General features: G+C 42.3%; 1 protein-coding gene across 1 annotated transcript in view; it reads right to left on the bottom strand.

The window, feature by feature from the left end:
* The window catches only part of LOC147110611 (eukaryotic peptide chain release factor GTP-binding subunit ERF3A), a 65996-nt gene that overhangs the window by 21156 nt on the left and 27340 nt on the right, over window positions 1-17500 (bottom strand). Inside the window, exons 4-12 of the mRNA XM_086000770.1 lie at window positions 16576-16806; window positions 16306-16339; window positions 15044-15121; window positions 14082-14262; window positions 13304-13458; window positions 10591-10731; window positions 7990-8083; window positions 6459-6539; window positions 4182-4355 (exon numbers count right to left, since the gene is read on the bottom strand). Of these exons, the coding sequence (XP_085856896.1) occupies window positions 4182-4355; window positions 6459-6539; window positions 7990-8083; window positions 10591-10731; window positions 13304-13458; window positions 14082-14262; window positions 15044-15121; window positions 16306-16339; window positions 16576-16806 (1169 nt within the window). The remainder of the gene's footprint in view (window positions 1-4181; window positions 4356-6458; window positions 6540-7989; window positions 8084-10590; window positions 10732-13303; window positions 13459-14081; window positions 14263-15043; window positions 15122-16305; window positions 16340-16575; window positions 16807-17500) is intronic.

Below are 17500 nucleotides of genomic sequence, written 5' to 3'. Positions count from 1 at the left end.
GCAGTCTGTGCAGTGAAGGTACTCTCAGTGCAGTGGAGGGAGTTCCAGGATTTTGACCCAGCGACATACTTCCAAGTCAGGATGGTGTGCAACTTGGAGGGGAACTTGGGGGTGGTGGTGTTCCCATGCGCTTGCTGCCCTTGTCCATCTAGGTGGTAGAGGACGCGGGTTTGGGAGGTGCTGCCAAAGGAGCCTTGGCGAGTTGCTGCAGTGCAACTTTTAGATGGTACACACTGCAGCCACGGTCTTTTTCTCTTCTTAGGCAGTCCCTCGGAACTTGGATGACTTGCTTCCACACTAAAAATGAGTGCTCAGATGACTGATAAGTCCGATGTGGGGCAAACGGTGGGTGGGGTGCTTGGGTTGACGTGCGCTCCTTCCGCTTGGCTTCCGCTTGCTCCCAGCGAAGAGACTCGAGGTGTTCGGTGCCTTCTGGGATGCTTCTCCTCCACTTTGTGCAGTCTTGGGCCAGGGATTCCCAGGTGTCGGTGGGGATGTTGCACTTTTTCCAAGGAGGCTTTGAGGGTGTCATTGAAGGGTTTCCTCTGCCCACCTGGGGCTCTCTTGACTTGTCAGAGCTCCGAGTAGAGCGCTTGTTTTGGGAGTCTCTTATCAGGCATGCGGACGATGCGGCCCGTCCATCGGAGCTGATCGAGCGTGGTCAAAGCTTCGATGCTGGGGATGTTGGCCTGAGCGAGAACACCCAACGTTGGTGCGCCCATCCTGCCAATGGATTTGCAGGATCTTGTGGAAGCAGCATTGGTGGTACCTCTCCAGTGCTTTGAGGTGCCTGCTGTACATTGCCCATGTCTCTGAAGCATACAGGAGGGCGGGTATCGGTATTGCTCTGTAGACCATGAGCTTGGTGCTGGGTTTGAGGCCCTGGTCTTCAAACACTATCTTCCTCAGGCGACCGAAGGCTGCACTGGCACACTGAAGGCGGTGTTGGACTTGGTCATCGACGTTTGCCCTTGTTGACAGTAGGCTCCCGAGGAATGGAAAGTGGTCCACGCTGTCCAAGGCCTCGTCATGGATTTTAATAATCAGGGAGCAGTACTGTGTGGCGGGGGCAGGTTGGTGGAGGACCTTTGTCTTACGGATGTTTAGTGTAAGGCCTATGCTCTCGTACGCTTCGGTGAAGGTGTCGACGATGGTTTGGAGTTCGACCTCCGAGTGAGCAGACGCAAGCATCGTCTACATACTGTAATTCAGTGACAGAGGATGGGACGACCTTGGATCTGGACTGGAGGCAACAGAGGTTGAACAGTTTCCCATTTGTTCTGTAGATTAGCTCCAGTTCAGCGGGGAGCTTACTGAGCGTGAGATGAAGCATTGCAGCCAGGAAGATCGAGAAGAGCGTCATCAAGGACAGAGAGGCAGTCAGTGCCCGCTGGAAGGAGCACTTTGAAGATCTCCTTAACCGAGACTCTGTCTTCGATGCGAGTGTCCTCAACTCCATCCCGCAGCATGCTACCCGCCACAACCTCAGCCCGGCATGAGGTTGAAAAGGTCATCCGACAACTGAAGAACAAGGCCTCAGGAGCAGATGTAATCCCTGCCAAGGCGCTAAAACATGGCAGAGAAGCAATGTTGACGCGAATACATGAACTCATTTCTCTTTTTGAAGAAGGGTTCGACCCGAAACGTCAACTCAAATTTCTCTCCACCGATGTTGCCTGACCTGCTGAGTTTTTCCAGCATTTTCTGTTGTTAACTCATTTCTCTTATTTGGAAGGAGAAGAGCATGCCAGGGGATCTCAGAGATGTCATAATGCGTGACCATCTTCAAGAAAGGTGACAAGTCCGATTGCGGTAGTTACAGAGGAGTCTCCCTGCTGTCTGCCACAGGGAAAGTCATCGCAAGAATCCTCCTCAATCGCCTTCTCCCAATGGCTGAAGAGCTCCTCCCAGAGTCGCAATGCGGATTTGGCTCACTAAGGGGTACAATGGACATGATCTTCACCGCGCCTCAACTGCAGTCACAGTACGCTGGTGGTGGAGGGAGTGAATGTTTAAGGTGGTGGATGGGGCGCCAATCAAGCAGGCTGCTTTGTCCTGGATGGTGTCGAGCTTAGAGTGTTGTTGGAGCTGCACTCATCCAGGCAAGGAGAGAGTATTCCATCACACTCCTTACTTGCACCTTGTAGATGGTGAAAAAGCTTTGGGGAGTCAGGAGGTAAGACACTCGCCACAGAATACCTAGCCTCTGACCTGCTCTTGTTGCTACAGTATTTATGTGGCTGGTCCAGTTAAGTTTCTGGTCAATGGTGACCCCCGCCACCCCCCCCCAGGATGTTGTTGGTGGGGGATTTGGCCCCCCCCCCCAGGATGTTGTTGGTGGGGGATTCGGCAATGGTAATGTTGATGAATGTCAAGGGGCTGTGGTTAGACTCTCACTTGTTGGACATAGTCATTGCCTGGCACTTAAGTGGCAGGTAACATTCACGCCACACACCAGCCCAAGCCTGAATGTTGTCCAAGTCTTGTTGCATGAGGGCATGGACTGCTTCATTATGTGAGGAGTTGCGAATGGCACTGAACACTGCAGTCATCAGCGAACATCCCCATTTTTGACCTTATGATGGAGGGAAGGTCATTGATGAAGCAGCTGAAGATAGTTGGGCTTAGGACAATGCCCTGAGGAACTTCTGCCACGATGTCCTGGAGCTGTGATGACTGATCACCAACCACCACAACCATCTTCCTTTGTGCTAGTTATGACTCCAGCCAGTGGAGAGTTTCCCCCCCCCCCCCCCCCCCCCCGATCCCCACTGACTTCAGTTTTACGAGGGCTCCTTGATGCCACACTCAGACAAATGCTGCCTTGATGGCAAGGGCAGTCACGCTCACCTCACCTCTGGAATTCAGCTCTTTTATCCATGTTTGGAGCAAGGCTGTAATGAGGTCCGGAGCCAAGTGGTCCTGGCAGAACCCAAACTGGGCATCAGTGAGCAGGTTATTGGTAAGTGCCGCTTGATAGCACTGTCGACGACACCTTCCATCACTTTGCTGATGATTGAGAGTAGACCGATTGGCCGGGTTGGATTTGTCCTGCTTTTTGTGAACAGGACATACCTGGGCAGTTTTCCTCATTGTCGGATAGATGCCAGTGTTGCAGCTGTACTGGAACAGCTTGGCTAGAGGCGCGGCTGCGAAGCGCATGCGCTGAAAACCAGCATTTCCGATCGGTCAAGAATCCTCTGGACAGATCGAACACCTGCCCTGGAGAAGGACCTCTGCGGGTGGAGAGTTCCGCTTTCTGCAGAACCGCTGCCTGCTGAAATCACTTAAAAATCTTATGCCTGGTAAGGCCTGCTTTTACCAGCATAAGAGTTTAAAAAAGTAAAAAAATATTTTTCCTCCACTCATTTATAATTTATAGTTAAAAAAAAGCTATTTTTAGCCCCGTAAAAATTAAATTATTTTCAAAAAATTAAATTTGTTTAAAATATTGAATTTAATGTAAATTTAACTCATTTAAAAATGTGATTTAAAAAATTGATTTACTGTGTCTTTTTTCAGTGATCCCCATTCATACTTTTGACAGGTCTGTCAAAAGTATGAAGGGGGGTTCCCCTTCTTTCATTGGCTCGCCTGGCCCATGTGATCACAGGGACGCTTGCGAACCGCCTGTGCCCCAGGATACGTGGGCCCTGCGCATTTCAACTGTGGAGAGGCCCAGGAGCGGAAGTGTGCAGACCTCGGGAGCCCTCAGGTAAGGCTGTTGATTCCCCCCACCCCCCCCCCCCGATAGGAGGCATCTGCACGCAGGAAGCCTCCTATCGGAAATTACAGGCCATTGTGTGCAAAACTAGGACTGCCAGAAAGCATACGCAAACTGAGGAAATCATACCCTTAGCACAGTAACTTCTTCATATTTTGTAGAGTAACGGACGAAAGAATAAACACCACAAATGCAGTAAATACTGACTTCACTGAAACATTAAATGAAATTGGATAAATTTCCAATCAAGCAAAAATACAAAGTGTATGTAGTTGAAAACATTTTAAAGAAACTGCACCAGATCCTAAAACAGGATTTTAACAGCAATCAGGATAGACTGAATGGCCCAGTTTATTCCTACAAGTTTTTGTTAGGTCAAGTCCATTATCTACTGAATGTGTGTAATGCTGCAAATATTTTTCGCTGCTGCCTTGTAACCAAAAAAGCACAATTTTACCTGAGCATCAAAAGTACGTCCCGAGTGACACAGGTTGCCATGATCACACAGGATGAATCCTGGCAGGATCTCCTCCTCTTCAATTCCTTTCAGTCGTATCTTTAGATTTTCACCTGGGTCTGCAGTCTCAGTCTCTACATCATCAGACAGGAGACCCAGAACTTCAACATTGTGCTGTAAAACAGAATATCAACATTATCTTTTCATATTTAATGTTCATGTTTCTTCCAAACGCGCCCCCCCCCCTCCCCCCACAAGAGCTGTATGACTTAACCCAAAAGTAACATTGAAGCTTGCAGGTCATGGAACTGGCTAGTCAACTAAAAATAGGCATATTTTCCCCATAAACATTAATTTGGAAAAGAAACCAAAGTTACCAGCTAATTATCAAATAAGTAAATGATAATGTTCATAACTAAAAAAAATTCAGTTGTCAATTTGGTTAAGTATGATAGAAGAAACTGAACGCTAAAAAAAGGTTTGCGTGCCATATTCCATGATTCAGAATATAAATATACTCTGGGTGCAACATTAAACAGACCAGCAAAATTTCCTGCTTGATTTAATATTTTAAACAGTCTTAAAGACATGGTTACAGCCAATCATGAAAGAGCGCTGCACAGGGACTGCAACAATTAAAGAAAGCAGACCACCATCTTCTCAGGGAAACTAGCGGTGGGCAGTATATTCAGCCTTGCCAGCATCACCTATATCTTGAGGAATGAAAGTGTGATTCCCTGGTTTGAAGAATCATGTTGGCTCTCAAAAGAAATATCTTCCTCCAACATATACTGCAATATGTGGAAGTTAGGTCCAACAGACACTTGCAACTATATTCAACAAGGCATGCAACGTCAAATTGAATTTTCAATGCCATATTTCACAGATACGTGTAACAAGGTTCCCTCTAATTTTTTTGTACTGAGCGGGCCACAAACTCCTTTGAGCACTCCTTTTTGTCTGTGGGCAAATTTTACAACAACTTTTAGAACAGTAACAGGAACCAGCTATATGTTAAAAGCATTATACAGTAATGCCATACTGCCACCCCACCGTCTCAAATCATGAGGCAATCAGACAACACTTTAAAAATCATGAAATCAGATTTTTTGGGGGGTTTCTAAACACCATTAGCAATAATGTCAAAGTCATAGTCATTCTTTGTTTCCAACATTTGTTGGGAGATGGTGAGAAACTAAAGCTGGAGTTAACATGCACTCAGTGCAAACATTAACCTGTACGAGACTCATGCCTCACATACCCTCAATTATCCGTTCGGTTATACCACCATTTTTTCCATTGAAGTGCATCCAAAACCGCTTTCCGTGGGAGCAAAAGCACTTGTGGAACTGAGGCCTAATTTAAGATTAAAAAGTGCTTCCCTCCCCCTCCGTGTTGTTCAGCTTTAATCAGACACTCATCATTCACATCAACATTTCCAGTTCAGGACCGTCTTCTTGGGTTACACATCCACAGCTCACCTTAGTCTGTATTACACCTCATGAATTGAAACAAAGTTTTGCCTGAAGAGGTTCACCAAAACACTCACTGTCTAGAGGTTGAGATAATTTTTTTTTTTTTTTTTAATTAAATGAACCTAAAAAGATATATTCCAAAAGGGTAATAAAATATAACTTTACTTTCCTGCCTGCCCCACACAGTGAGCTCCTCAACTTTCTCTGATCGGCTCCTGCAGTGTGTTCCAAAGTGCAGCTGGAGACTGCCGGTCTGCGCAGAGCAGCTCCAGGAAACAGCAGGGCAACGCAGCGCAAGCCTCAGCAACACCGAGTGCGCGTCACGTCACAGTCCCCGAATCAGATCCGCTGAGCCTGGGGGGGGGGGGGGGGGGGGGGGGGGATGTGCGGCGAGGGCCTGGACAACATTAAATCACTGCTCCAGCGCCTTCCCCATCCTGCCCGCTGCTTTACGGATTCTTCCACCGAGTCAGACTCTTTCAAGACTGCAGTGCGGCGCTGTGGTGCACGCGCACTCTCACCAGAGAAATCAGCAGGGTGGATAGAGGGGTTATTGGGGTGCAGTCATTAGTCAACGGCTGTCCGAGACAACGCTCACTGGGTTCCAGGGCCCTTACCGAATTGGCTGTGCAAGGTGCCCGGGCCATTCTTTCAACACTATGACTTCTTACGGCTCTTTGTGTATTGGGCCGCTCCAGCTGTTAAGTTCACAGGCCGCACAGTGAACTGAAGTGTGCGGGAACTTACAGATCAGTACACTTAAGAGGGAACATAGCTGTGTAATATCTTTAAGTTTACTTACTTTGTTTGGCATCATGACAAGTTGGTGTCCTTTTCCAATTAATCCGGATTCTAGTTTGCCTAGAACCACAGTACCCATATCCTACACAAAAAAATATTTAATTACACAAATGAGTTTCCTCAGTCAGCCATTCTGAACCAATTAAAGCACATGAATTACCACATACCAGTTGCCTTTCTCATCAATTAAATTTGTCAACCGTAAGTTAACTTGGCTTTCATTCAGCAATCCATATTCAAAGAGCTGTTTTGCGATCCAAGTTACTTTTAGAAAATGCATTTTTTTCTTTATGTACAACTGAAGCAGTTGGTCTATGTTCAGAACAGAAAACTGGGCTTTTTAAAACAAAAACGTTTTCTTAGTCTGCCTCAATTTTTAATGTCTTGCCCATCAAAGCTACACATCTGTGAATCAAGAAGCCTCAGTTAACTCCAATTTCTTCCTCTAAATTAGCCTTTTCATTTACTAACCAAAGCAAAAGCTTGGGTCAGACAGAGTTTGCTCGGTTATATGTGCATTGACAAGACCACCACACCCCATTACCAAAAAAGTTACAGGGGTGTTGCAGCCCCAATTCTATATTAAATCTCAGTGACTGGCACACCTAGAAATGGTGCAACTTCAAAATTCCTCAGTCTACTTAAGTGGAAGCACTGGGAATCCCCTAAATAGGCTCAAATACTGGCTAACCTCATCCTTAATAAAACTAAATCTCTCAGGCAACAGAATCCAATTTCTTCGACTTTACATCTGAAGGAGCTGGTCTGGCTAAGTTTGCATAGAATAATCTTGCCTCTAGAGTAAATCACCACCATGAAGAATACAACAGCTCATCTTAATGAATGTGCTACAAGAAATACTGGCTTGAATGAGAGTCTCAGAACTACATCTCTGAAGACCAGGCAGGTCATTAAAGACATTATGCCACAAAATTGAGCTGGATCCTTCCAGGACAGATAAACTGAACATCGCTTTGTGGGTCCTAGGGAGAGGGAATGTGTGTAGTTTCTTGCCCATATTTTCCACAGGTATATAAAATCATGGAACTTGCACAGATGCCCAACACAAAGAATGGTCAGTTCAGCAAGGTATCAGAAGGGCTGCTACTTCTGTGGAACTTGTTCAGCATACAATGCATCTTCAGGAGAGGAGAGAAAATTCTACATAGTTTGGGATTTAGGCCAGATGAGGCTTCAGTCACAAATACCGTGCCCAACAACAATCAGCTTTTGGCCTCTCAGCCAAAGACATGAATGTCTATTTACTCTCAGCTTTATTTTTTCCAGACAGTCAGCTTAGTGTTACTACAGTGGAGTGTCTCGTTTTCTCTAGGCCAAGAGAAATACCACCGGTACTGATTTACCAGTTGCGGCTTATAATACAAACTGTGACACCAAAGCGCCCTTGCTGTTGATGAAATAATGCAGAGCAACTGTGTAATAATTTGAATAATGATAAAACACACAGGCTGGAAGGACCGTCAAGTATTTGGGATTTAATAAAGAAACCCATGACAGGGCTACTAGCTTACCTTATATTTATCTACAATTGGTACTCGCACAGGTCCAGTAGTTGTCCTATTGAAGTGTGGCAAATGGTCCAGATAGGGAATAAATGGTAATCCACTGGAAAAAAAAACCAAACAACATGTGAACAACAGCAGTCAAATCGTAAGCATGGCCCGGAATTTGCAGTCAGTCGTGAAGCTACAGTGATCACCGTTGACCACAAAGAAAGCAGTCCCACAAAGATCTTGCGATCTCTGTGCCAAAAGCTGAAGACGTTAAATTGATTATAGCGCTGTCAATATGGTCTCCCCAGCACAATGCAGCAGTGATGTCAAGCTGTCTAAGCAGCCAATCATAATGAAGAATCCGCAGACAGCAAACCAAGAAATAAAAAGCACTGATTCAATTCACTATTACATTTTTTAAAAATTTTTTTATAAACAGAGCACAAAATAAAGATTGGGATATACATATGGGGTTAAGGTAGAAGTTGAAATAGCAAACCAACTTTAAAAATATCATTTTTTAAATGTAATTTTCTATCATAATGGAGAAATTTGATATTCCACATATATAAAATTAGTTTTTCAGGGCCAGAACGGTTGTTCAGCAGTCAATATGCCATTAAAACTCAGTTAAATCTATTCCAACATGGCTTAACATTTAATGAGGTGCAGAAAAGTTCACGTTTGTCAGTTCCACTGATTTCACCGATTGCCGGCTATAGGGAGTTCCACAGCGCAGCTTGCGGCTGAGCAGGGAATGGCTGACTGCAACTTCAGGACTTGTGTTTAGACGCGCATGCGCTAAATCCTGACGTTACGGTAGTTTCAGAGGAGTAATGACAGCGAACACGGACAAGCACAAAGCTAGGCTGACACTCTAGTGCAGTGCTGAGGAAGTGCTGCACTGTCGGAGATGCTGTCTGTCGGAGATGCTGTCTTTCGGTGAGACATTAAACCAAGGCCCCGTCTGCTCTCTCGGGTGGACGGAAAGGTCCCATGGCACTACTTCGAAGAGCAGGAGAGTTATCCCTGGTGTCCTGGCCAATATTTATCCCTCAACCAACATAAAAAAAATTATCTGGTCATTATCACATTGCTGTTTGTGGGACCTTGCTGTGCGCAAATTGGCTGCTGCGTTTCCCACATTACAACAGTGACTACACTTCAAAAGGCTGTAAAGTGCTTTGAGACGTCTACTGCAAAATTCGGGCGCATGTGTTTTTATAGATCTTAATTCCACTCCCAGATTTTAAATTAATCAGCTGTAGATCATTCATGAAGTGAATGGGCAAACTGAAATGACTGTGGTATGCCAGTCTTTGTAATTACACTTTTAAATTGTACTTCATAGCAACTTCTAAAAAACTTACAAACTACCAGGTGCCACTGATTATGACAGTGATGTGATTTTTCGATGTACAACAAAACATCAAAGCAAATTCACAATATTTTTCTGCCTCAATCTAAAGTCGTGAAAATAAGTTTATCATTTTATTTGCTTGTTCAGAGTCTCCCCTCTGACGCTGTAAAGTGTGTATATTGAATGTATATGCAAAACATTCTCTTAAATGTACAATTACATTTTATGTATTTAACCAAACGTTGTACATCATAAACTTATAGGCTGATGTACTCAAAAAACTGAGTAGTCCCCAAACCCCATGGATAATGATGTCAGCACACACTGTTTTCAACTACATTATCCTTTGTGATATCTCACACACTATCCTAATCAACCCAGATCTCAGTCCAAGGTGTGTGAGAGAGGAGAGAGAACAGGACGCCATGAAATGTTATAGACGAGTAGCTTGGACTCCTTTTCCTGCAACTACAAATTATTGAACCACTTAGCTTCTTTTTCTAAACACATCCCCAGTTATGTCACTGCAAGACAATGTCACTTGTTTTAGGATCCAAGGTAAACTGCTTAAATTCTAGCTTGTAGTAGCTATGGTCATTGAAGCTTAATTATTTTTTTGGAAGTGGAGGAAGAAGCAGAAAAAATCTTTTCTAGTCTGATGTTTTTTCCTAATTACTTAGATGGGGCCTGGGGAGGGGGAAGACAGGATATTCAGAGTTATCACAAACAGACAAGTACCATAAAAGGGGTCCTGAACATCTGTAAGCATTTGAGACCTCTCACTGGAAGGCTCAACCACAATAACTGAAACATCACATTCCACATAACACTGCATTTTATCCTTTTGCTTAGCTTATTTCCCCTAACGAGATAGCTGAATCCTTCCTGATAGGGGTTATAATAGTCAGTTTAGCTTGCCCATCTGCTGAAAAACATTTTTCCAGCATATCAAACTGGCTAATCTTACCTGGAGTGCCTTTTCATAGACCGCCCTAGAGTCAAGCACTTGGATCATGTTACCAAGGATGTAACGTTTGTGCACCGATAGGCAGATAAATTCTCCAATGGAGCAAACATACAAGGATCCTTTACTAGTCAAATTTCACTCCTGTCTTCCCCCATACTCACACTTCAGTAGCATGGACAGTTACTGCTTCAGGTTATAATAAACATTTATCAACTCGACTTAGTATTTGCCCACTTTTAACTTCTACACTTTTTTCCTGTGATATATAAAGCAAGAGGCAGTTTATACTTACGTGTACCAAGAGCAGTTTTCAGCCCGTTCTTTTAGGTTTGCACCAGTCAGTCCCGAGCAAGGCATAAAGTGAATATCCTTCTTCGGATTGAAACCAACTTTCTTCAAAAATGGCACCAGTTTTTCTTTGCATTCCTCATATCTGAGAAAAAAAACACACTTGTGATCTACAGCAAGACAATGCCACTATAAAAGTAACAAAACATTTTACTTTGCTCTAAAGTTCAACTGTATTTTGTTTTCAGGCAGGATAGTGTCTATTTTCATCTCCAATACCATCACATACAGTCTAGGCTACAGATGGTTAGAAACACATTCAAAATGGCTACCTTGGCAGGGGAACAATAATTATTTGCTGCTTTTAATTTAAGGTGAGCTTGTACAAAAATCGCATGACAAACATTTAACCACAATATCAGCAATTCTAATTTATGTATATTGTACTAATTAAAATGTGATGACTAAATTGTAGCACTAACCATCAGCTATCAGAATGGCTCATTTTAAAACTGAAGCTTCACCACCAAAAGCTTCTCCATCCCACAATTACAACGATTGACTTGTTAAATTCCATTTTTATTGCGGGAGATTCTGGGATTTGTACTGGTATTTTGGAGATGAAATTCTACGGTTCCATCCATTGTGTATGAAAACTGCCAATCCATGGCCTTGCCCAGGATTCTTTTCTCCAACCAACCCAGAGGACCACATTGGGCTTCAGAGATTACACATGCTGCTTTAATAAATCCAAAGGACATTAATACTAAGTATACTAAGAAGTGCCATTCAACTTGTGTACTCTTCTGCTGGGACAAAAATAAAAGTAGTGACCTAAATCAGCAAGATTAATTAGGTTAGCCCAAGAAAAAATGTCTTGGCTATTTAGGGCTTCCTTGGCAGTACTTAGCTTTCCAATCAAGTCTCCCTAACTTTACATAGGAATGTCAAACACAATTACACCCCAGTTTTGTTAGAGAAAAACTATTATATCCAACATTCTCTTCCTAAATGCAAAGATATAATATAGCATATAAAACAAACTAATTAGTTCAATACTTTGGCAACCCATTGCTGTAAGCATTGTCTTTATATACCATCTGTGATCCTACTCAAAAATGAAAAACTTGGAAAATTCAATGTCAGATGGGACAGCAAGACCAGATGTGAACCACGCTCGCACAATATTGGCAGTTCCAACTAGTTTCAAACCTTCATTGTTTAATTAACAATAAAGGACACTGAACTGCAGCTAGAGTTAAATTCAAAAATTGAGAGAGAGAATATGTAAACATTTGCCTTCCTTCACTTAGGTCAGTCATGCATTATTTTCCAGCAACAACAAAAAAGTCACTCCCAATTCTTTGCTCACTTTTCTGCTGGAAGATGCTCAAAACCAGCTCTGGGCAATTTGCTCCAAGTTTCTTCCCCACGGAGAATCAAGGACATTATTCAGTACAAAAATGGCAGGAAATCTGTGTGCATGCAATTACAGGAGAAACCACAAACTTCCACTCTGCAGCACGTTGTACTGGCATGGTAACATGGTGCCACTTCACTAGAAATTTTCAGTCAAGGTAAAGACTGTTGGGGAAAATGATGCTACTCATTTCAGGCACCCAGTGCCAACAATCACTCCAAGGTCACGAACAGCACAGTTAGATGAAGATCAAGGTTCCCACTATGCTGGCCCAAAAATATGCCTCAGTCCAAAGCTAAAATGAGAGCTCCCTTTCGCTGTGTGAAACTTTATCCATTTTTGCACATTCGCCATCATGTAGTCTGAGAAATGACGAATTTAGGGTCCGCTTTGTGCTGTGGGATCCAAGGCAGTTGGAAATGAAGAGATTGCCCAAACTCCTTTCAGCAAGGAGCATCACAGCCAGAGAAGACTTTCATCCCATCAGTCAGGACTGAATTTGAACCTAGTTTGCAGAGGTAAAACGTCAGTGTCTATCCCACAGCAATACCCAGTTCTCATGTATCCCTATTTTTAATAGCTATCTGGAACTCAAAAATACACAAAAATATTATACCACGATGATGTTTCCACCTTAAATTTAAAAAAAACTGCAGACAACCTAAATTTTTCAATACTGATGCGGCCTCAATTGTGATCATAAGTTGGAATCTGATCACCTGGATTAGGAATTAGCTCAAACTCTCAGCCAAAAACTTGTAGTTAACGAATGTGGTTCAGCCTGGAGGCATGTTACTAGTGGTGTCCCCCAGGGACCAGTCCTAGGCCTGCTACCGTTGACTGCCTTTATTAATGACCTAGACAGTGGCGTTGGGAGTATGGTCAGTAAGTTTGCAAATGACATCAAAATCTGTGCAAGGGTTATTACAGTAAAGAACTGCAATCAAATGCAAAAGATTTAGATGTGCTGGGGGAGTGGGCCACACAGTGGCATATTGTATTTAACTTAGATAAATGTAGCATCATGCATGTTGGCAGGACCAACACAGAATACATGCATCTTTGCAGGGAACAATACTGAAAGAGGTTGAGAAAAAGAGATCTCTAAATGCAGTACTTTCCCCATGCTTGACGATTACATCGGAAACAGTCACAAATTGTTTGAATTATTCAGCATGTAACCATGTGATTTTGTTCCACAACAAGACTATGATGTCAAAGGTGTTATGTTTTTAAATATTATGAATTTGAAATATGCACCACGCAAAGCATACACGATATAATGTACAGATCATACCTATCTTGGCTCCAGTTCACTGTTGGGTCATCCATTTTGTTGACGAGCACTATCAAATGCTTTACTCCCGCTGTTTTTGCTAACATAGCATGCTCTCGTGTTTGACCTCCTTTCTCAAAGCCCGTTTCAAATTCACCTTTTCTGGCAGAGATAACCTAAATAAGCAACATGTGAGAAAGGGGGAGATTGCGCATTTTTATGGATGCAAGAATGGCGTTACAAAAATAAAACTATTGCACAGGTACCATAAATGGCAATTTTGTTCAGCCAGAGAGAGGTGCCATTTGAACAGCAGAGAGAAATCCCCACTGGCCTGTTTTACCCCCCCAGAGAAAACTGGAAACTTCACAATCCTTCAGAAAGGGCGCATGCAATTACTAGGCAAGAGCGTAATTCCAACACAGATCTTGCACCGAGATTCAACACAATATAACCTGTACCTACAGTTAATTGCTTTAAAAAGAATAAAAGTTAACTCTTCCTTCTCATGAACTCTAACTGCAATTGGATTACATAAACTGCGATTGAAAAATAAATTTTTTATGCATCATGTATTTGAATTCAAAAATATTTGCTACAATATTGCTCAGTTAAATTCTTGCATTATTTTCCCTATTCCAAAAGGCACATTGCAATACTATGCACAACAGAAAACACGAGTAATTGGATTTAAATGGAAAACCACATTCCATCTTTTCTGGTCCACTCCACAATCTAATTAGTTCCTGAATCCATCACCCTAATCCCCAAGAAAGCAGTTGAAGACTTGATTTCTTACCAAGACAGCAAGATCAGCTTGGGAAGCCCCACCGATCATATTTGGTACAAAGCTTTTGTGACCTGGAGCATCTAAAATGGTGAAGTGCTTTTTCTGTGTCTCAAAATATGCACGGCCCACTTCTACTGTTTTGCCCTTATCTCGCTCCTCCTGATTTGTGTCCAAGGCCCAGGAAAGGTACCTAAAAATGAGATTTTTGTAATATATTGTGTAAACAAAAAGCAACTATGCCATTTCATGTTAACTTGTTGGATGAATAAAACCAGGAGCAATTAAACAGCTAATCAAAGCCAGCAATCAAGCAGGGGTGGGGAAATGATTCAAACCACTTTTATGCATCTCAGTTGTTGGCTCTTACACTACATTCCTGCAGACCAACAACTCGTAGTCTAATCCAAAATCACAATTACTATTTTCCCCCCTTACCAATTTTTTTACACCAACTTTCTTTCCTCACCGTTTCCCCCAGAGAGCATCGACTCCTTGCTGGGGTATGATTTCACAGGTGCCAGGTACCTCCTGCAACCTCAGGCAAGTGACCATAGTCATATGCGAGTCTCAGTAAAGAGTGATGGCACCAATTTGTCAGCAGGAAGGTGGACATCAAGCATACTTCATCAAGTAATCACCTGCACACTTCCAACAGGTATTATGGGTGCAGAACCCTAACCAATTTCCCTTTTCCTAGGTTGAGGCGCTTAAGCCAATTGCACTGGCTCTAGCAGCAGGTAGAAATGGGGTAACTTAACATAGACTGGTGATTAAACTAGGGACCTCCTTGTGTTTATGATCCTCAATGGATACACTTACTGAACAATCAGGGAGCCCAAATAAATTTAAACATAAAAAACATGATTGAATATATGGAAACGGATCCTAAAATAAAATTTTAATTTAGGAATCCAGATGTTCGTCAAAACATCAGTACCTAACATACAAGTAATAAAGTACAATAATCTTACCATGTTTCTCTATTTTTTTCCTTTGCCTCCCTCTCATACTTCTCCAGTGTTCGTTTGTCAACCATGCCAGTGAGGTACCTTCAAGAAATTGCCAGTAAAAGGTCAACAGATTTCTACTTATGTATTGATTAATACTTTATTAAACATTGTTTCAATTTCCTTTTTTGTTTTAATTATATTAAAGCCTGGGCTAAATAAATGCATCGAACTATTTCAGAAAATTTGACAAAATATACGATGTCACACTTTCAAAGTCCTTTGTATAAAACAGAAGTTTTTTTTCCCTCCACACAATACCATTCTTGTACAAACAGTGGAATCCTTTTACAGTTATGTCCAATGATCAAGCAATGGCCATCAGTTCTATTCCAATCTGGGTACCACTCAAAAGAAAAGTTTTCTTTAAACCATTGAGCTGTCAATGATTAACACTACAATACTGATTTATGTTGCTGAATTAATTGAGGCATTAACTTTTCCTTTGATAGCCAAAGGCACAGATCTCATGAATTTTATGGAGTTGAAAAAAATCTTTCAGAAATGCTTCATCTGCCGGCTTGAGATTAATTTGACCAAAATGATATTGCATTTCTAGTCTGAATTAAGACTACCCAGGCTCAGAACCGTAAGCTTATAGTTCACCACAAGATCAAAACAAGACTAAAGTATCCATGATACAGTAGAACTCATTGCAATAAATATGAAATTAAACCAAACTTCAAGGGTGCAAAACATATTTGCACCTCACCACATTAAGACATCTCAAAGTAAAATTAACAAACTACTTCTGGAATAGAGCTACCGTTAGCCGGGCTAAACAGACAGCCATTCTATGGGATGTTAAACAGCAATAAAATGATCAGCTGATCAATTTTTCTTCTAAGCAGTATCAGTTGAAAGGGGAATGCTGTATAAGACATGAGAAGAATCACATGCTCTTTTTTGGATGCTGCTACGGGAACTTCAAAATCCACGTGAACAAGTAGATAGAATCTCACTTAATGTCTTATCTAAAGAAGTAGAGCCTCAACACAAATTATAAACTCAAATCCTGGTTTGGGGCTCATCCTACATATTACTGACTCAGAAGCGACAGGGCCATGACCCGAGTAAAGCGCTCTCGCTCACACACAGAAATTACTACAAAGAACGGCTTAGTGTTGTATTCGGTTTGGGAACAAATCAACAAATTGAGAATTTCGATTACAACAGAGTTGTCACACTGCAGCTCTACATCTTTCAGAACAGAAGCATTAACTTACATTATCTGTCCACCAATAGTGGATTTTCCAGCATCTAAGAGGAAAAAAAAAGAGTTATTGCACGAAAGCAATGTGAACAAGCTTTATTTTTTGTAAATTGGCTAAACTTGGAGACAATTTCCTGTAACATAGTTCTATTGCTGTTCTAATAATGAATTTCTAGATGTAGCAATTATTGAAAGTAAAAGACATTTTAAACGGGATTGGCAGTTCATTAAATCTGAGTTTTAAATGAGGCACATAACCATGTCATTTTATCTATTAACCTACCTACATGACCAATGAATACAACATTTACATGTTCCTTCCTTGGAGCACCTGGTTCTACCACAGCAACCTTTGGCATAGGCACCTCTTCCTCCTCTTCCATTTCTACTGAAGCTGCCAGAGGTGGCCCTCCATCGCCAGCAGGACCACCTCCTGGTTCTGCTTCACTCGGCTCTGCTTTCTGTTCCCACGATTCTTCAGATCCCCCTTCTGTATCGCCATTTTCTACTGGGGCTGTAAGATTTATATGGTTAGGTTCTCAGCAGTCGCTCCATTTAGGGACAGTAATTAAAATGTAGCCGTTGCTCATACAAATGCTAAGCAGAGTCAAAGAGAGTATTTTACTACATAAAACTTACTTACTAAATCTAAAATACAGCATGCAATCACAAGGTTTTTTATTCTGGGTAAACCCATATTGAATATATACATACACATTATATATATATATATATATATATATATATATATAAAGCGGCTCTTCTGTCTGTCTGTCTGCCTGGTCTCGATGAGTTTGGAAGGTACAGAGCGTACCGACGCGCGCGTCGCCTCAAAAGAAAGCTTGCGATTCCGGACCGGTCATCGGCCTATTTACGTTTCGGCCGGACAAAAATCCCGCCCGCGGTATCCCAAAAACGTTCAGCGTTCCGCTCATTAGCATCTCATTAGCGACCGTGTGACGTCGAGGTCTTCCTACAGTTGAGTGTCGAGTGACTCGACGATTGACCAATCCTACGCTTCGGTGACCTGACCGTCGACCAATGTGTGTGGGCGGGCCTTATCCTTCTGAACCGAGGTGAGTGGCCGCCATCTTGATTTTCCACAATTTTTCCCCCCACACTTTCTGTGTGTTAGGGAACTAAGATAAATATTTCAATTATGTGTTAGGGAATTAATTAACAATTTATTTCAGTTTTATATTGTGTTT

This window comes from Somniosus microcephalus, chromosome 11 (assembly GCF_052327205.1).
Source record: "Somniosus microcephalus isolate GS21.2 chromosome 11, FLI_Smic_1.0, whole genome shotgun sequence".
NCBI lineage: Eukaryota > Metazoa > Chordata > Chondrichthyes > Squaliformes > Somniosidae > Somniosus > Somniosus microcephalus.
The sequence above is the reverse complement of the archived record's forward strand: the minus strand, read 5'-3'. Positions and strand labels throughout refer to the sequence as shown.